At 35.6% G+C, this 20,497-nt stretch overlaps 5 protein-coding genes across 8 annotated transcripts; all 5 read right to left on the bottom strand.

The window, feature by feature from the left end:
• Positions 1–86: 86 nt before the first annotated feature.
• On the bottom strand, positions 87–1,404 carry LOC128919711 (uncharacterized). Its single transcript, XM_011180938.3, has 3 exons — positions 1,168–1,404; positions 387–1,053; positions 87–319 (listed from the first exon to the last, which is right to left on the bottom strand). Exons 1-3 carry the CDS (start codon positions 1,259–1,261, stop codon positions 145–147), a joined length of 936 nt encoding a protein of 311 aa, XP_011179240.1. The 5' UTR covers positions 1,262–1,404; the 3' UTR covers positions 87–144.
• Positions 1,405–3,986: 2,582 nt separating this feature from the next.
• Positions 3,987–5,333, bottom strand: LOC105210143 (uncharacterized). Its single transcript, XM_029038196.2, has 3 exons — positions 5,094–5,333; positions 4,299–4,968; positions 3,987–4,239 (listed from the first exon to the last, which is right to left on the bottom strand). Exons 1-3 carry the CDS (start codon positions 5,185–5,187, stop codon positions 4,065–4,067), a joined length of 939 nt encoding a protein of 312 aa, XP_028894029.1. The 5' UTR covers positions 5,188–5,333; the 3' UTR covers positions 3,987–4,064.
• Positions 5,334–8,468: 3,135 nt separating this feature from the next.
• On the bottom strand, positions 8,469–10,214 carry LOC105210151 (glycerol-3-phosphate phosphatase). Its single transcript, XM_011180959.3, has 3 exons — positions 9,865–10,214; positions 8,979–9,636; positions 8,469–8,918 (listed from the first exon to the last, which is right to left on the bottom strand). The coding sequence occupies exons 1-3, from the start codon at positions 9,959–9,961 to the stop codon at positions 8,744–8,746; spliced, it is 930 nt and encodes a 309-aa protein (XP_011179261.1). The 5' UTR covers positions 9,962–10,214; the 3' UTR covers positions 8,469–8,743.
• Positions 10,215–13,156: 2,942 nt separating this feature from the next.
• Positions 13,157–14,639, bottom strand: Pgp_2 (glycerol-3-phosphate phosphatase). Its single transcript, XM_011180977.3, has 3 exons — positions 14,442–14,639; positions 13,713–14,361; positions 13,157–13,414 (listed from the first exon to the last, which is right to left on the bottom strand). The coding sequence occupies exons 1-3, from the start codon at positions 14,536–14,538 to the stop codon at positions 13,237–13,239; spliced, it is 924 nt and encodes a 307-aa protein (XP_011179279.1). The 5' UTR covers positions 14,539–14,639; the 3' UTR covers positions 13,157–13,236.
• Positions 14,640–14,785: 146 nt separating this feature from the next.
• LOC105210183 (glycerol-3-phosphate phosphatase) lies at positions 14,786–20,321 on the bottom strand. 4 transcript variants are annotated; one of them, XR_008471080.1, is made up of 6 exons: positions 19,501–20,321; positions 18,806–19,454; positions 18,556–18,743; positions 17,836–18,482; positions 17,614–17,779; positions 17,064–17,556 (listed from the first exon to the last, which is right to left on the bottom strand). XR_008471080.1 is itself a non-coding variant. In XM_011180988.3 (4 exons), the coding sequence occupies exons 2-4, from the start codon at positions 17,084–17,086 to the stop codon at positions 15,196–15,198; spliced, it is 924 nt and encodes a 307-aa protein (XP_011179290.1). In that variant the 5' UTR covers positions 17,087–17,317; positions 17,836–18,023; the 3' UTR covers positions 14,786–15,195. The 4 variants fall into 4 exon arrangements, 1 of the variants encoding a protein (XP_011179290.1); XR_008471079.1 differs by having other exon boundaries at positions 17,064–17,779; positions 17,836–18,041; positions 18,102–18,482; XR_008471078.1 differs by having other exon boundaries at positions 17,064–17,779.
• Between the last annotated feature and the right edge of the window lie 176 nt (positions 20,322–20,497).

Genomic DNA, 20,497 nt, shown 5'->3' with positions numbered 1-20,497 from the left:
CTAGAGCAAATTAAGCTTTTCACATAGCTTTTTAGGTTCTTTGAAGGATTAACCTAAGAAATTTCATTTTACCAAACACCGTGTAATAGTTATTTAAACCATTATTACATTTTATTCATTGTAATACATCGTGCACTTATATTCTTAAATAAGTTTCATTAGATCACCTAAAGAAGGCACAAAGAAATCGGGTATATAATTTGGATCTGCATTTGGATTCTGTAGCACTTCTTTTAATTCATGGTCTATACTAGGACCTGTACCTACAAGAAGAGTTTGAAACCCACATCTATGACCAAATAAAATGTCGACATGGGCGCTGAAGAAAACAAATTTAATTTAATTTAATGATAATTGCCCATGCAATTTATCACGCTTCAACTTACATATCTCCAATCATGAGTGTACGTTCTGGCACAACTTTCCCCGATTTGATTAATGCCTCACAAATCTCCGGATTCGGTTTGCCAAATCGCAACGCTTTACGCTCCACACAAGACTCCAATGCGGCCAATAGTGCACCAGTACCTGGATCACGATATCGGGGATAACGATGCACCGTATCAGAATTAGTAGCCAAGAAAAGACAATCTGCATTTGACTGAATATAATTGCAAGCTTTCCACAATTTTGCGTAAGTGAAATTTACATCTAAGGTTACAACAACGGCACCCACATCATCTTGCTTTTCGTCCAATTGTTGTGCAACAAAGTTACGTAGTCCATCCGGTATTATTTCGGGGCCAACTCCGAAACTTTCAATCCCCACCTCATTTAATGAAGTGCGTATAGGTTCGGGCCCTAATACATAAACTTTTTTGTTAAAATTTCGCGCTTTCAGATATTCAACAATTGTGTTTATTGGCGCTATGATGCGGCTTTCATCTATATCAAAGCCAAATGATGTAGCTTTCTTCCAGATTTCACGACGAGTATTAAAAAAGTAATTAGTGACAAAATAAACCTCTTTGCCAAGCGATTTAAATAGTGCAATAGTTTCGGGTACACCGTCTATCGCATGTGGTTTCGATAATCCTTGTGTCCAAAGTACACCTGTACGGGTTGGAGTGGATATTTATTAAGTGAACGGTAAACAAATCAGAGTATAGAATGAAATAGCGCTCTCATTTATTGAAAGTTTTTCTGATATTCACGTTCATTACTTACCATCACAATCCGAGAACACCGTATCGAAGCTATTGAGCCAATTGGAAAATTCGGCTTTTGTTAGCTCCATTAAATTTTTAGTTTTCTTGTTCATTTTTTACAAGTACGTTGAGTTTTTTTTATCATATATATTATAGTATATAAAATTAAAAATATTTTTTTATAAATTTTACTTTTAATAAAGTAATCTAAGCTGTCTCTACCACGCTCGTTGAACTAACTTACAAAACTGATAGCAAAGCACTTGTTGCAATTAATATATAAATGATAAATAGAAAGGGTCGTGTAAATTTATATAATCATAGTCGGAAGCCCTTTAATACTTATGATAGGAGGAGTATAATTTTACAAAATGCTGAGATGTTTAATTAAACTAATAAATCAGCGATATATTTACTTACTACTTACAAGCATTTTACGTCCCAGCAAGAATCAGTTGAGCAAACGGTTCCAAAGTTCACGTAAAAGGTCCTTCGAATTGAAGCTTTTGGCTTTTGAGAATTTTTACAACAAAGTACAAAGATCTACTTATTGTCCTTAGCAGCCACAGCAAATGAGACAAACAGTCCTTTTAGGACCTTCGATAAAATATAAAATAAAGTAGCAGAGGTCTTTGTAAGCTGCGAGAGAGTACGACGGATTCAAGTCTATGGGAAAATGCTCTTGAAGCTTAAATCTGTGTGATCATTTTAAACTGAATTAGGACCAAGGGAAAAAATTATTATACTCTCGCAACCTGTTGCACAGAGTATCATAGTTTTGTTCACATAACGGTTGTTTGTGTCACCAAGAAATAAAAGAGTTAGATATGGGGTTATATATATAAATGATCAGGATGACGAGTGGAGTTGAAATCCGGATGTCTGTCCGTCCGTCTGTCTGTCTGTCCGTCCGTCCGTCCGTGCAAGCTGTAACTTGAGTAAAAATTTAGATATCTTAATGAAACTTGGAACACATGTTCCTGGGACCGTGAGAGGGTTGCTTTCGAAAATGGGCAAAATCGGTCCACTGCCACGCCCACAAAATGGCGAAAACCAAAAACACATAAAGTGTCATAACTAAGCCATAAATAAAGTTATAAAAGTAAAATTTGGAATAAAGGATCGCACCAGGAAGGGGCATATTTGGATGTAATTTTTTTGGGGAAGTGGGCGTGGTCCCGCATCCAGATTGGTTATTTATATATATCTCGCAAACCAATGAAGCTATATAAACCAAACTTTCTGCAGTCGTTTTTTTAACCACTTCTTAATATAGTTCAAAAATAAAAGAAATCCGATAATAACCACGCCCACCTCCCATACAAAGGTTAGGTTGAAAATTACTAAAAAAAAAACGTCAGAAACACTAAATTTCACATAAGAAATGGCAGATGGAAGCTGCACTCAGATTTTTTTTACAAAATGGAAAATGGGCGTGGCGTCGCCCACTTATGGGTCAAAAACCATATCTCAGGAGCTACTCGACCGATTTCAATGAAACTTGGTTTGTAATAGTTTCCTTACCTCCCAATAATACGTTGTGAAAATTGTCCAAATCGGATCACAACCACGCCTACTTCCTATATACCAGAACTTAGAAGATGATCTGAATCGTTTACTTTACAATATATAAAGTAAGCACTAGTGAAGATATAGGTGCAAAACTTTGCACAAATACTGTATTTATAGTGTGGCAGCCCATTTCTAAAAATCGCCGAAATCGGACCATAGATTTTCAAGGCCCCATATATCGAACATGAGGACCTCGGTGCTTCTAACCTAATATTAGGGTTTCCAACTTTCAATGGACTTTATGCAATATATATGACGAATATGTGGGTCAAATTGTGTGTTATATAATATAAATTAAGTTAAATAAATAAATTGCGATAGTATAAAATGTTCGGTTACACCCGAACTTAGCCCTTCCTTACTTGTTTTTGGAATAGGTTTTTACGACATTTTTTTCATTTGTTTTATGTTGCTTTCATTGAAAAATTCGACCAAGGCCCTATAAATTGTATCTCGAAGACTTGCATACAATTTTATTAATATCAGTTGAAAATTTTGAGAAAAACGAGTTTTTTTCCTGGCAATAAAGCAACTCTAGAGCGGACACTTCTTCAGACTAATTTTCCACAAATATTACTGGAATCGACTTCAAATCTTGTGACAATATTCTAGAAATATTGCATCATTTAAAAAGACAATAAAATAGTAAATCTTTGAAGCCGTGAAAACCATGTAATACCTTAAAGCAGTCAGTGGCCTAAAACACATAGATCCAGCAAAATCTCGAAAACTATAGTAAACAGTTTTGAAAGTACTAAACCGAAGCTATATTTACTTAAAACTACAAGCATTTTACATACCTGCAAGAATCTGTTGAGAAAAGAGTTCCAAAGTTTACGTAAAAACCCCTTAGAATTAAAGCTTTTGAGACTTTTTACAACAAAGTACAAAGTACTTAAGTAACCATAACGAATGAGACAAATTATCATTATAGGACAGTAAATACATTCAGAGAAGTAAAGTGAACTTTGTTAACCTCAAGAGGGAGAAAGAGCATAACTCGAACTTCTATAACTCGAAGATCTCCATAACTCGAACACTTGAATCGGCAATAGACGTCAAATTTCATACAAATTTCCTTCCATAAATCGAACTTTTCGACCAAATTTTACTATCGAGGCAGAATTTTAAAAGAGTCCCTCTGTATCTCGTGTGATGGCGAACAAAAAATATGAAGTTACACTTATGGATTCCATAAAAGAATAATAAAATATATTTATACACAAGTAATTATGGTTTTTAAACCGTCGATTTTTTTGTTTAAAATAAATTTAAATTATTTGAACCATTATGTGATTTTACTAATTTTAATATATAGTACACATACATAAAATATACATATGTTTAAACAAGTTTCATTATATCACCTAAAGAGGGCACAAAGAAATCGGGTATATAATTTGGATTTGCATTTGGATTCTGTAGCACTTCTTTTAATTCATGGTCTATACTAGGACCTGTACCCACAAGAAGAGTTTGAAACCCGCATCTGTGACCAAATAAAACGTCGATCTCGCAGCTGATAAAAACCAAATTAAATTATTTGCTTTCCGGCCTATTTATTATGCTTCAACTTACGTATCACCAATCATGAGTGTTCGCCCTGGTACAACTTTCCCCGATTTGATTAGTGCCTCACAAATCTCCGGATTCGGTTTACCCAACTGCAAGGCTTTACGTTCCACACAAGATTCCACAGCGCTCAGAAGCGCACCAGTACCAGGCACACAATATTCAGGATAACAATGAACTGCTTCTAAATTAGTAGAGATGAAGTGACAATCTGCATTCGAACTGATATAATTGGTGGCTTTCCACAATTTGGCGTATGTGAAATTTACATCTAAGGTTACAACAACGGCACCTACATCATTATCTTGCGTTGCAACCACTTGTTGTGCACTATAATCATCTATTTTACCAGGTACAAGTTCTGGGTCAACTCCGAAACTCTCAATACCCGCCTCACTTAATGAAGTGCGTATAGCTTCGGGCCCTAATACATAGACTTTCTGCTGAAAATTTCGCGCTTTCAGAAAATCAATAATTGTTTGTATAGGGGCTATGACGCGGGTTTCATCTATGTCCAAACCAAAAGTCCTAGTTTTTTCCCAGATTTCATGGCGCGTGACTATACCGTTATTAGTGACAAAATAAACATCTTTGCCAAGCGATTTAAATAGTGCAATAGCCTCGGGTACACCGTCTATAGGTTGTGATATCAGTAAACCTTGTGTCCAAAGTACGCCTATACGAGTTGGAATAAATATTTATTAAGTGAACGATAAAAAATCAATTATGCCACAGCATTTAGAGAGTAATTAGTGCTCTCGATTATTAAACACTTTTCTGATATTCACTTTCACCACTTACCATCACAATCCGAGAACACCGTATCGAAGCTATTGAGCCACTTGGCCATTTCGGCTTTTGTAAGCTCCATCAAATTTGTAGGTTTCTTGTACATTTTTTACAAGTGCGTCGAGTTTTTTAAATATTTTATATAATATTTAAAATTAAAAATATGTTTTTATTTATTTTACTTTTAATAAAGTTATCTACACGATCCCTAGCTGAAGCTTTGAGCTAACTTTCCGAAATGATAGTAAAGTACTTGTTACAGTTACAATATAAATGAGAAATATGCGAAATGTTTGTGTAAAATATCATAATCATATTGAAAAGGGAACAACATTTTACAAGTTGATGGGACCGCCATAGATATCTTTACAGAACACTAAATTAAACTACTAAATCAACGATATATTTACTTAGAACTTAGAAGCATTTTACGCCCCTGCAAGAAACAGTCGAGGAAACGTACTCTTTACTATCAAACGTATAGGTTCTCTATAGGCCACTCAGCACTCACTAAACTATCGAACCAAGAAAAATTCAAAAATCAATGTGGAGTTTCTAACTCAAGTAAAAGGCTTGGTCTTGTTAATTTCTTACAAGTACATCGAATTTTGGATTTACTTAAAATAAGTTATACTCAAATATAAATAATCATAAAGATGACTCTGTGCATTATTAATACTTAACACGTGCGGCATTTTACAAGGTTGTGAGGCGTCTTAGAGATCTTTGTATAAATAAGCGGCTAAATAAAAATAAACTTACTTGCAAATGAAACTATCCGGCGTTGTGCGGTGAAACTCTCATGGCATGATCGCCAACTTATCTTGTATTTTACGTCCCTGCATGAAAAACTTGAGAAAACAGTTCCATATGTAATGGATAAGCGCTTCAAATTGCGGCTTTCGAGACCTTTTACAACAAAGCAAAGAAGACTACCTATTCTCCCTGGTAATCACAGCAGTTTAGACAGGGTGTCCTTATAGAACACATAATCAAATCTTTAGTTGAGGGTATTGGGGTCTTTTGACACATAATGATTTTTTTATATTCGGTTCAGACGGTAATTAAATAAAATTCAAAAATGTTTAATCTTTAGTTGCGAGCTAGGTTTCTTAGCTGTGGAAGTGAAGTCTTACCAAAATGCTTTTGTTAAGCTTCTGTCAGACGTGGATTCAGCCAAGAACCGGGAATAAAATTATTATCTTTGAAGTCGAGCTCTAGATGGTTGGGTGTCAAGTAAGCAGTTAAGGCTGCCAGTGGCTTTACCATATCTCTGTAATACCTCGAGAACTGTTGTTTGGTACCAGATTTCTAAAAAAATTGATTATATCACTTATTCCATCGATTTTTTATACTCTCGCAACATCGCAGAGTATTATAAAAAAAAGAATATCTCCCAGAAATAAAAGAGCTTGATATAGCGTTATGTGCAGCAAAGTGGTCAGTATGACGAGTGGATTCGAATTTTTACGAATTTCAGATATCTTAATGAAACTTGGTACACATATTCCTTGGCACCCTGAGAGCCATTGAATTTTTCTTCTAATATATATATATCTCTATCAAAAATGGTTAAAATCGGGTGATAACTTCCCCTAGCTCCTATATACTTCTATTATAGGTCTTTAAGAAATACAGTGCTCGGCTATAATCGCTTAAAGCGGTTCCTACGCCAAATATATATATAAGAAATACAGTGGGCTTTATTCCGCATATATCGATAAATATTTGAAATGTCTTAACAAAATACAATGAGTGTATAGCCTTGGATATAGTGTATCTTGGTGGTGAAAATGAGTGAAATCGGTTCAGAAATTACCTCAGCCCTCATATAACATAAGTGATATTTTCGTTATTCTCGTGGACTTTATGTCGAATATATAGGTCAAATTGTCTATTATCTGAGTAAAATTTCATCAATAAATTGCGAGAGTATACACTTATATGTTCGGTTACACCCGAACTTAGCCCTTCGTTACTTTTTTGTAATGAATAACACTCGAGTATGTTGAGTAGTAGTAGAGCAATAACATTAATTTATTATAATCTCAAGCGGTACAATGTAAATATTAGTTTTAAATAAACAAAATACAGTCGTACCTCGACATACGAGTGCCCCAACATACGAGTTTTTCGAGAACTCTCTATCCTGCAGCCCATGGATCAGCAGGTGATTTCTAATTTTAAAAAACTATACACCAAGCATCTATTTCGGCGCTGCTTTGAAGTGACGGTGAACACAAACCTCACCCTTCGAGAGTTCTGGCAGAACCACTTTAATATAGAGATTTCCCTACAAATTATCGATCAGGCCTGATTGGGAGTTACAACGAGGACCTTGACCTCTGCATGGAAAAAGCTGTGGCCTGAAGCTGTAGCTGAAAGGATCTATGAAGAATTGGAACCCGGTGTTTCAGTAGAGGAGGAGATTGTATCTCTGGGGAAATCCATGGGTCTAGAGGTGGTAGAGAGAGACGTGAACGAACTCATCGAGGAGCACACCCAGGAACTGACGACTGAGGCGATACAAGAGTTACAGTCACTGCAGCATACTGAGGTTATGCAAGAAATTGGGTTTGAAGAGTCAGAGGAGGAGGTTATTTCTACAAGTGAGATAAAGGAGATCTTAGGAATGTGGGAGAGAGTTTCACAGTTCGTAGGAAAAAAACACCCAGAAAAAGTTGCAACAGGTCGAGCATTTCATCTTTTTAATGACACTTGCCTAACTCATTTCCGGAACATTCCGAGAGGGAGGAAGATACAAACCTCCTTGGACATGTTTTTTTCTAAACGGCCTACAGGTGAAAGCGAGAAAAGTGTAGCGAAAAAGGCGAAGACCAGTGAGGATATCTAATTTATTTCTTTACATTCTCTTTTTTGTTTTTGTGTAATAAATATTTGATATCTATAAATACGTTTTTATTATTCAAAACCACGTAACAAAAATAACTGGGGTGACATTTTGGAGATTGGAACGGATTAATGGTAGTTTAATTGTTTTGTATAGGGAAATTTGATTCGAGATATGAGTAGTTCAAGATACGAGCAAGGTTGCGGAACGAATTATGTCGAGGTACCACTGTATAATAAAGTTTACTGTAATTAAAGTTTGAATGCCTAGGAGCTGTCTGTTCTGTGGGGTAATGTCCACTATACATATATTGTACATAGTTTGGAAGACTTTGTAGTATTTCAAGACAATTTTAGCAAATTAACGACAAGAGAGTGAGAGAGATGAGTGTGTATGGGAATTAGAGGGTGTACTTTCAATGTTATAGTAAAATAAATCTAAAGTTAGATACAGTTATAATTAATATATGATATATATGCATTAAAAAGAAAAAAAATTAGGTTTTTGAGCCAAATATTTTCTAAACGCAAACACAATTATTCGTTTAATCTATTACAATTGTATTTATTTGTATATTTCGCTTAGATAGTAAAGAAAGTCTTTATTATATAGTCATAAGAGGGATTATTGCAACGGAAGCCATAGAAAAAATTGTAGGAGTAAGAGAAATTGGGGTAACTTTCCAGTGATAGAAGCTCTCAATGATTAGAAGCTCTTCCAAATGTCTAGTACAGGCTCTAGTTTTATAAAGTAACAATTTAAAAACAGCTCCAACCCCAAAAACATTCATACATGGTGCCGATCAGTAGTCTTAAATAAGCTTCGTTATATCACCCAATGAAGGCACGAAGTAATCTGGTATGAAAGCTGGGTTTTCAATGGGATTCTGCAGCACTTCATTCAATTCATATATACTATTATGGCCTGTGCCCACAAGTAACGTTTGGAAACCGCAATTGTAGCCAAACAAAACGTCGACTTTACAGCTGTAGAGAAAACATTTGAATTATTACTTTTTCTTGCACTATTACCAAGTCTCAACTTACACATCTCCAATCATGAGTGTACGCGCCGGTACCACTTTCCCCGACTTGATTAGTTCCTGACAAATTTCCGGATTCGGTTTGCCGAACTGCAGCGCTTTACGTTCCACACAAGTCTCCAAAGCGGCCAGTAGCGCACCAGTACCAGGTATGCGGTATTCGGGATAACGATGCACCGTATCCAGATTGGTAGTCATGAAGAGGCAGTCCGGATTCGAGCATATATAATTGGAGGCTTTCAACATTTTAGCGAAAGTGAAATGCTCATCGAAGCCGACAACAACAGCGCCCACATCATCGGCTGCTTGTGTGGCCACCTGCTGCGCAATAAAGTCATTTAATTTGCCCTGTAGCACTTCGGGACCTGGACCGAAACTTTCAATACCCGCTGCAGCCAGGCCATTACGTATGGCTTCGGCGCCTATAATATAGACTTTCTTCGTGAAATTACGCGCCTGCAGATACTCAGCAATCGCTTGTATGGGTGCTATAATGCGGCTTTCATCTATCTCATAACCGCACGACGTAGCTCTCTTCCAGATTTCACGACCCGTTTTGATGCCATTATTGGTAACAAAGTACACCTCCTTGCCGAGCGATTTCAGTAACGTAATAGCTTCGGGTACACCGTCTATGGCGACACCTTCATGCCACAGCACACCTATGTGAGTTGGAGTACATTTTCAATAAGTAAAAGCTAAAAGCGATCAAAAGCGCCACAGCATTTTGGCTTGCCAAAGAGCGTGTAGAGCAAGTAGCGTATACAGAAAGAAAAAGCTCTCGTTTACTCAGCACTTCTTCGTCGCTCAGCACTTTTACTATCGCATGCTTTTTCGTATGCGTTGTGCAAATAATTAAATAAACAAAAAGTTGTGCCATCATCACTCACCATCGCAATCCGTGAGCACCGTATCGAAGCTGTTCAGCCACTTAGCAATTTCGGCTTTTGTTAGCTCTGACAAATTTGTAGGTTTCTTCTGGTTCATTTCTTAAAATTTTAGCAATTCTTCAATTACTTTAAATAAATTTCAAATAAACTAAATTTTCGCAGTTGCTTTACTTCCAACAATCCACTATGCCCCTGACACACGCTTTGAGTTATATGCCCCAAATGTTAGTATAGTATCTGCAGCGGTTACAAAAGAAATGATAACTAATCGAAGAGAGTCAAAGTGTAACTGGTGTGACTTTTTGAATACAAAGTACAGCGACCTACCGCTCTCTTCTTTAGTATACAAGTCTGAAAGTAAGTATATTCTGTCAATGGACCTCTAAAGCACATAATCATAACTAGATAATGAAAATTTTCGATTTACTGTCGTAATCTCTTGTTCCTTTTCTCATTCTGGATTGTATGTAGTGAGCAATAGTACAAAAACAGTTGGGAGTCACTGATAGATATCTTGAATTTTTTTTTGTTATCTATATTAAAGACACTTTGTTATATATAGAGAGTGTATAATAGTTCTGGAAACACGTCTAGATCACTTCGTATTTGGAGTTAATCCGTAGTCCAAAGCTCTTACATAAAGACTAATATTGTATTTTGGGTTTGAACACTACTTGAAGCTGTCCCGGCTATTCATAGCATCTGAGATTCTACAATTAAGGTAGCTGGAGCGGTTACATTGACTCTATTTATGGGTCTATTGTAATCAATATAATGTAACGGAAGATTCAAGGTACCAATCGTTTGGACGGAATGGACTATAAGAAAAAAAGACGAGTTTATGAAGTTGGTTTTAGTGTCATACGGAACACGTTACCTTCAAATATGTCTAGTCTATATATCCTATATCTAGAAATCTAGAACAGATTTGCCTTCGTATTATTCTGGTTTAACGAGACCAGTCGAGCTCTTTATCTGGAAAACTGTTAGTGATCTCGCTCACTCTCTCTCGAGAAGAAGATTGGTGAGAGTTTTATTGACTTTATATGAAAGGTCAAGTTTCAGTTTTTAGTCTACCATGATGTTTAAACCGGAAAAGATATTACTATATTTCGGTTGTAATTCATACAGTATGACTTTAGGTTAGGTTAGGTTAGGTTGTAAGGCTGTTCCCCAGAGAGAAACACACGGAGATTATGAAAGACAGTCCTTTGTGAAGCCAGGAACCTCTCCCTTGTTTATGTATTAGGATCCGGAAAGTATCCTGAACCTACTTCAAATCGACAGAGATTTTTCACGACTATATCCGCTATACTATCTCGTAAAAAATTAGATCCGACAAATCTTTATCTTGATCTCGCAATCTTTATCTTGATATTCCAAAATAAAGTGATGAGATGATCCCGCCTTGACCTCCTCCATTCAGATTCTATATCCGGTAAGATTTTTAACCTTACAGCGTGAATCCCGATGGGACCATGACCAGTTAGATCCCCTACGACTAAGGAGAGGTAACCTTTACTGAGGGCGTAGAGCTCGGTAGACCTTCTGCGATTCACTTTAGGTCAGAAGGATCTGGCGACTGTGACATATGCTAATGACTGACCAGTGCTAATGACAGCTCAGCAGAGGCCTCCATGTCCAGAAATAAACCATAATAGGACAACGGTGCTCCCACATATTTCCATGAGACTACCGTATGAGACTAACCGTAAATTGTGAAATTACTTAAAGAGAATATTTTTTTGCGCTCTCTGAGTGATTTCCGATAATTCTGGAGGACTGTAAAGACTGTGGTCGATGCATATGACAGTAATGCATTCTTTATCAGTTCACCACCGTGCCCATGACAATATGCTGTGTATAAACGGAATGAACCGGGATCCCAATGAAGCCGATAAACTCGGCGGTATTCCTCGAAATTATTTGGGAAATACTTTTTATCACTAAAACAACAGCTCCAACAAAAGTCTTGCATCTTAAGATCTTCTTTATGAATTAATGTCTTCAGAAGTAAGTTCTAAATCCTGATAATTGTTTCCTAGCGGCTCAATTTGATTAAAAACCGTCAGAGACAACGTACCATTCCAGAATATTGGCGCTAAATAATACAAAGCAGTCGTCATGCCGCCGTGATAAGCTGCAGCCGACATTGGAATAAACAATTTCACGCCGTTAGACGCCGTTATATTTATTTACATAGTCAGATTATGAGTCAGTATTGTAGAAAATATTGTTTTGCAGCTAAATAACTGTATATATATTTTCGTAAATATTTGCTATCGCAGCAGACATCAGTAGATTTGCATAAGTAAAAGTAAATTTTATTGTTGCAATAAATATGCATATGTATTTGTGTATGTTCATATGTATAAACGTCAATAAATTTTGTCGCGATAAAGTGATTGACAACCTGCTATCAGTTTTCTAATGCAACGCCCCCCACTGCTTGTTTTTATAGGAAAATTCCTAAGGGTAATTGAAACAAAGTAACGATTTTTTTAATTTCCAAACCCTATGGGGTTATCTTATATAATATATTATTTTGTTTACCGTTGCTACTAATGATTAATTGCTCAGTAATATTTTGATGTAATCAACTGCACGTACAAACAGAAATTTTTTTATTAAAATTGAATTTCTGACTAATAAATAGTTGTAGAAATCAATCAACAATAATAAATTTTGCTTAATATACATATTTACATATTTATTTTTATTATTTTATTGAAATAACATATGTACATATGTGGAGACTGGAGAGTACAAAAATAGAACTTCATGTGCAAAATATTTTGTTAAATTATATTTTTTTTAAATAATATTTTGTTTTGTTAGTAATATTATTTATATATACACCCAAATTTATATATACAGGCATATATAAATATTATTTTCTACTTGTTTCCCGCCCTAAAGTATTATTATCAGATCGTGTTTTCATTAGTATTTATTAATTTATTCTTGAATATATACATACATACATACATATTATATACAAATTAAAAACGCGATAATCATGTGTTATTTGCACGTTTTTGTTTAAGGAATGTGAAGCCAGCCACATTCCAAAACACTATTTATAGTTAGTTGTTCAACAACAATAAAAAAAAATTATTTTTTCTCTCAATATATGTATATATAAATTAAAAAAAAAATATTAATAGCTAAAATATATAATTTTTAACATAATAAAAAATATACATAACCTCAAAATATTGAAAAATATCAAAATAACTGATAATAAATGCTCATAAAATTATTTACATAAATATAAATGCATAAACAAAAATTGTTTTAATATAAAATTGTCTATTATATTCTTTATATGAATATTTCTTATTTAACCTCAATTTTGTCATCCAATTGCGTTTAAATAAGCGCCAACAGATCGGCGAGTCTCGGCAAATAAACATCAGGTATGAGTTTTTTATGCTCCGGATCACTTGATTTCTGCCAAATATGCACATCACTCAACTGATTAACGCCAGTGCCGACCAGCAAGGTTTTGAAACCACAATTATGACCCAAAACTATATCGCTGCCACAACTAAAAATTAAAAAAAAATATACAAAATTAAAAAAATTCTAATAAAATAATTCTAATAATTCTAATAAAATTCGAATTCGAAAAATTAAACAAAATTAGAATTTAGTTTTACTAAACAAATTTTCCACAAAAAAATTAAAATTTTAGTGAAATTATAAAAAATAAAACAAAAATAAAAAATACTAAAAATTAAAAAAACATATAAAAAATTAGAAATTCTAATAAAACTCGAATTCGAAAAATTATACAAAATTAGTAATTTAATAGCATACAAATTCTCCACAAAAATCCAACTCACCAATCGCCAATCATAAGCGTACGCGCCGGCTTAATGCTGCCATTCTTGATTAACCACTCACAAATACTGCGATTCGGTTTGCCAATCACAATCGGCTCGCGCGCCGTACATGTTTGCACAGTGCGCACAATGCTACCCGCATCGGGTATCACCATGCCAGTTATGGGGAAGCGTTCATCCATATTCGTAGCGATGAATAAACACTTTGGATCCGATAGATACACGGAAGCCTTAATCATTTTACAAAAACTGAAGTGCACATCGAAACCAACCACGACAGCGCCAATATCCGACTCCTTACGCAAACCGGATTGTATATATGCTGTGAGTCTACCAGACATAACATCAGGACCCACTTCCGTGTGCTTAATGCCCACCGCTTGCAATTCGTCCGTTATGCCAGCCGTGCCGATAACATACACTTTGCGCTGGAAGTTACGCGCTTTCAAGTAGGCGGCCGTGGCATACGAGGAGGATATAATATGATCGGCGCTAATGTCAAAACCCATGTTGTGCGCCTTCTCGTACAGCTGTTGACGCGTACGCGTGGAATTATTTGTGCAGAGATAAATTTGCTTGCCCAAACGTTTGAGTTGGCGCATAGTCGCCACAGCGCCCTCAATCACATTGTCGCCCAGCCAAATGACACCTAGAGTGGAAAGGATGTTTGAAATTATAATTTTTTTGTATTCTCATTTTATGAAAATATTGTAAAGTAGCTGTACTCACCATCACAATCGCTAATGATGGTATCAAAACTGTTCAGCCATTGACGCACCTGCTCCAAAGGCTGTTCCAACAGATTTACACAATTTCCTTGATACATACTTGATTCTTGTTACGAGTATTCACTAGTCGCATACGCGCTTACCTAGAACTTGCAACGGCTTTTATGTCTCAAGCGACTCTGCGCCTCTAGCGGTTTTTGCAAGCGAATTTTGTTCAGCGCATTGCAGGCTGTTGCTATGATGGCCCTTTAACCCTTTTTGATTTTGATTATGATAAGCGCAGATCACATGAAATAATACCTGTTTTTTTGCGTTTATTTGTAAGAACTTGTTATTTTATAAAACTTGTTATTATTTTTAACTTTGTAGTTTTTATTCACGTTTTTTTCACAGTTGACCTTCCATAACACTATTTTGTACAAAAAAGAACATTGTCTCGGACAGCAATGCAATGCAAAAAAACAGCAATTCACAATTATAATTAAAATAAGTTGTGTGTACATATAAATGTATTAAAAGTTGGTTAGCATATACTATATAAGTTAATGTTAGCTAAAATTGTTGTTGTTGTTGTTATTATACTAAAAGAAAATTTACTAATTATAATACCAAATAAAGGTAAAGTATAATAAATATTTGTAGCAATGTTGTGTGTATCTGCTTCGGTTTTCAGTTTTAGTTTTAGTTTTTTCTTTGCTTTCGTTAAGTGCTTGTTGTTATTGTTTGTTCATATTTACTGTTACGTAAAAGTAACACTACATAAATGGCAGCAAATCACCCAATTTGGGTAAAAATACATCGGGTATGAGTTTCTTCTGTTCGGGATCATCGGATTGCTTCCACGCCTCCACATCGTTCAACTTGTGTATGCCAGTGCCGACGAGTAGCGTTTGGAAACCACAATTGTAGCCCAACAATATATCGGTGTTGCAACTAAAATCAAATAAAAACAGCACAACATTAACAAAAACAACACACATAACATATGCACTACAACCAACACTCACCGATCACCAATCATTAGTGTGCGCGCCGGATCGATTGTACCCTCATTGATCAACCACTCACAAATGCTTGGATTCGGTTTGCCAATTACAAACGGTTCACGCTCCGCGCATGTCTGCACAGCGCGCACAAAACTACCCGAACCGGGTATCACCATACCGGGCATGGGGAAACGTTCATCCGTATTTGTCGCAATGAATAAACACTCCGGATTGTCCAGATACGAAGCGGCTTTGATCATTTTGCAAAAACTAAAATGTTCATCAAAACCCACAACCACAGCGCCAATTTCGGGATCTTTGCTAAAGCTGGTCGCCAAATAATCAGCCAATGTGCTGTTCATTACATCGGGACCAACATCGCTATGCTTAATGCCCACAGCATCCAGTTCGCCCGTTATACCGCCGGCGCCTATCACATAGACTTTCTTCTGGAAATTGCGCGCCTTCAAGTATGCAGCAGTCGAATGCGCTGACGAGATCATACCATCCGCAGTGATATCAAAGCCCATGCTGTGCGATTTCTCCAGCAATTGTTGGCGTGTTTTTGTCGAGTTATTGGTGCAAAAGAATATCTTTTTACCGATCGTTTTAAACTGATTCATTGCATCCACAGCACCTTCGATGACATTGCTGTAAACCCAGAGGACGCCTAGTTGGGAGAAAGTTGCAAATGGAATTAGTAAAATAAAAGCTGAAGAAAACTCAAGGAAAATTTAAAGTATAGTAAAATGTAACTATAGCGGAAGGAAGCAAGTTTGCTAGACAAGCAGTCTATATACAACCAGAATTTATACCAAAAAGTTAGAGTAGTCAGTCCAACCTCCATAATACATTATGTACTATATGTATGCCAAAATTTAAGAAATAAAAGAACTAAAATTATTATTGTACCGATTTAATAAACATTACTACTATTAAAGGGATTATCAAACAACATTTAATAACAATTAAGTTATTGAGGCGTTTAAATATGAAAAGTAATTTTTAAAAATGCATATGTAAATAATGCCCAGTCATCACTACTGTAACGCTCTTGTGCAAGCCATTTGTTATGGAGTCAGCATAATGCAATAAATTACACTTATGTATGTATACATATACACAAACAAACCTACTATTAGTTCCAGATACCTACTGTCATTCAGACAGAGTTAGCCGTGACATTGTCAATGTCCTAATAGACACCTTGACCACATTATACACAGTGCAGATAGTACATATGTACATACACACACATTTAGTTTCATTTCACATATCACACACTTGACGCGTATGAATGAATTGTACGTCATCAAATCGCACGCGAAAATTTCCGCAGCATACATTATAAAATAAAAAGTATATAGAAACCCGCTATGTATACGAATTACGCAATGTTGCCTCATTGTTTATAAGCAACAAACGCAAAACCATACTGACCACAGTAAAAAACTTATCACACATTGAAAATGAGTAACACATAACCAAGTGACCTTTAAGGTCAAAACTTTTTGCACTTTACTCTGTACCGCTTTACGATTTGTATGCACTGAATACACTTACCATCGCAATCTGTGATGACAGCGTCGAAACCGTTCAGCCACTCTCTGACCTTTTCCGGTGGCTGCTCTAGCAGATTCGTACAAGTTTGTTTATACATCTTCTTATAGTGGTTACTAAGTACGCTAGAACCTTTGTTACCCGTATTGCTGACAGCAGCGTCGTTTAGCTAGCGTATAATTATCCGCTTTGCGTGGTGTAACACCGTTTTAAATGCACACAACCAAAGGCGTAGAATCCACTGCGTTGACTGTTTTATTGGTTGCCAATACTACACCGCTACTGCTGTCGCCACATTCAATACCACCACTAAAACGGCCGCAAACAATTTCTATTAGGAGGCAGAACAAAATTCATGCTTTAGTTTTTTCTTGATGTGAGCAAAAATCGCATATAAATTCTCGTTTTATTTTGCTCTTTTGCCCTTCACGATCATGTTTGAAGTATAGCAGAGCGCAACAAAAGCATTTGGCAGAGCACACAATGGCAAAAGTGGCGCTTTTCGGTTTCCAAATGTTGGGTGAGTCAGGCAATCAGCCGTTTGTTGGCACTCTCTCACGCCTGCCGTAGCTACAATTATATACTATTTATCTCTAATATACTATATATATGTGTATGACAATGTACGTCGAGTGTCTGGCTCCCCAACACGTGCGTTGCCTTGACGAAACCGCTTATCGATTTTCAACAATTGTGACCACTTCAGCGCGAGCTTTGCTTGTACAGCAGATACTTGAACTTTTTTTTTGTATTTTACGCTTGCTGTTTGCCGCTCTATTCCAAGCTGTGTATACTATTTGATTTTTGTTCTCAGTTGCACTTGAATTGTTCACTAAATAGCATAAGTACCCACGAATCCAGCACACCTCCCGCTGGCAGTGATAACAAAACGTTTGCTCTTTAATTTTCCGCTTATCTGTTTGACTTTGACGTTTGCATTTTCAGCTTTTCCAATTGCCTTTGCTCCATTCATCAAATTTCACTTGAGCACTCACTTCATGCCTTTTTGTTTTCTCATTCTGTTATAATTCGCAGAGAGCATCTAAAATTCATTTCTGATTCAAAGAAATGCAAAATCAGCAGAATGCAATAAATTACACTTATTTTGTTGTTACTTTTTTATCATTGCTTTTCAACTGTATTTGGTGTTTTTGTAACAGCTGATTTATGCATTCTCTGTCATTGACATTTAAAGAAAAGAGAGTAGAAAACTGTGGAAATATTTGCGATTAATTATCTCCGAATTTGATATGTTTCGTATTATAATAAAGTGAAAAGGGAAATTTGTTTTATTATTATTAAAAAAAACATAAATTTTAATTTAAATAAAAATATACAATATACAATATACAATAATTAATCACAGTGACGCATACTACACCAAAAATTTAACAGCGCTCTGCTCTCTGTGCATGACATTGCGTTTTGTTTGATTTATAAATTTTCATCGCTGTCGCCTTTCCAGCTTTCGCTAAACAAATAATTTGACAAATTGGCTATAAATAATTGTAATCGTTAATCGATGAAAACTAATTTTTAACGATTATTCTTAAACAACTGTACGATTACCATTTTAGCGGGGCAGGAAGTAATTTAAATCGGCCAATTTCGGTATATATGCATCTGGCATACAATGCTTAACTAAATTGCCATTCAATTTCTGCAAGTACAACACATCACTCCACGTATGTGTACCAGTGCCAACTAGCAGTGTGTGAAAACCAAGATTGTGACCAAATGGCATATCCGTTTCGTAGCTAAAAGCATTTGAATTAAAAAATGCATAAAGTTAGACAAAACAAATGAGACTAGCACATACTTATCGCCAATCATAAGTGTTTTTGCTGGCTCAATAAGTCCATTTTGTATATGCTGCGCACACATATGTACACTTGGTTTGCCAATAACGGTCGCTTTACGCTCCGTACAATAGTCAATAGCAGTGACAAAACTACCCGTGCCCGGTATGACCATTTCAGCTGTATGTGAACCTGCATCCATATTGGTAGCAAGGAATAAGCAATCCGCATTTTTCAAATAAGTCACCGCTTTAGCCAACTTGGGAAAGCTGAAGTGTTTGTCATAACCCACAATAACTGCACCCACATGCGGTTCCTTACGGAATTGTGCAGCGTACTTCTCAACAGTTTCAGACATAATATCTGGCCCACTTTCGTTATGTAAAACAATGCCAGCCGCATCTAATTCGGTGGTGAGCGCTTCAGCGCCAATAACATAAGCGTATTGCAGGAAATCCAATTTTTTTAAATATTGCGCTGTTGCATGCGCCGTACAAAGCAACTCATTCTCACGTATATTCAGGCCCAATCGTTCTGCTTTAAAAGTGTGTTGTTGTCGAGTTTGCGTGGAATTATTGGTACAAACATAGATTTGCTTGCCGCATGCTTTCAAACGGTTCAAAGCCTCAATGGCACCCGGTATTGGTTTATCGTAGATCCAGAGCACGCCTGTTGGTAAATTTTAGTTTGATTTATATAATTATTCGTATTATACCTTCGCCATCTGCTATGAACGTATTGAATGAGTTTAACCAAGCGCGCACGTTCGTTGCTGGTTGCAGCAATAGGTTTGTGCAATGTTTTCTGGTTGTTTTCTTAGCTGTGCTCTCAGTTGGTCTTGAGAAGCAGTTGCTTGTGACAAAATGTAAATTTTGATATATTTTTAGTTGGCCCACAAGTTCAGCGAAACGTATTAGAAAACTCATAATTTTTAAAATTTAAATGATAAAATTATTACACATATAAATACAAAAAAAAATTTAAATTTCAAAAATATTGCACCATTTTTTTGTTGTGTTTGTAACTTCATTTGTTTACTTTTATTTTAATTTTTCGTCACTAATGTTACTTTCATACATTTTTATTTACTTTTTATGCACTTAGTTACTCATATTAATTGCTAAAGTATTATAATTTTGTTTTTGTTATTAAACTCCCTAAAAAGAAGAACGTCACTTTATACTAAACTAAATTAAAATAAACTAATTGGTAATTTTAATTAAAATGTTTTGTAAATATTTATATATGTATGTATAACGTTTTTTCAATTTCATATGTAAAGTTTTGGCCCAATAGTGCTGCTGTGCAGCGCTCTTGACACAATGGTGGTTTTAATGCTTTGTTAATTATCTTTCCAAATTTAGAAAGCATTTGTTAAAAAAAATTGTCTAGCAGATGCTTGATTTTTAATTTAACTATGGATGTACAATTTTTCGATATCGTTCGATATAATTTTTTATAATAAAACAATTTTATTATCGATAATGTGTTTTAATGCATTCTCTGCCTAAATTATATCTGAGATTGGGATGAACAACGCATTTGAATTAAAAAAATTGCAAAATTTCAACTTTATTTTATAAATTTAGACTTTCAATATTACTTGGAATTCATAGTTAAAGCTTGCTCAAACACACATCCATGGCTAATTACGCACTGCACTACACTAATTACGCGTTTACATTTTTTTAAATAAAAAAAATATATATATT

The sequence above is a fragment of the Zeugodacus cucurbitae genome, chromosome 4 (assembly GCF_028554725.1).
Source record: "Zeugodacus cucurbitae isolate PBARC_wt_2022May chromosome 4, idZeuCucr1.2, whole genome shotgun sequence".
Classification (NCBI taxonomy): Eukaryota; Metazoa; Arthropoda; class Insecta; order Diptera; family Tephritidae; genus Zeugodacus; species Zeugodacus cucurbitae.
This window is presented reverse-complemented; position numbering and strand designations above follow the sequence as displayed.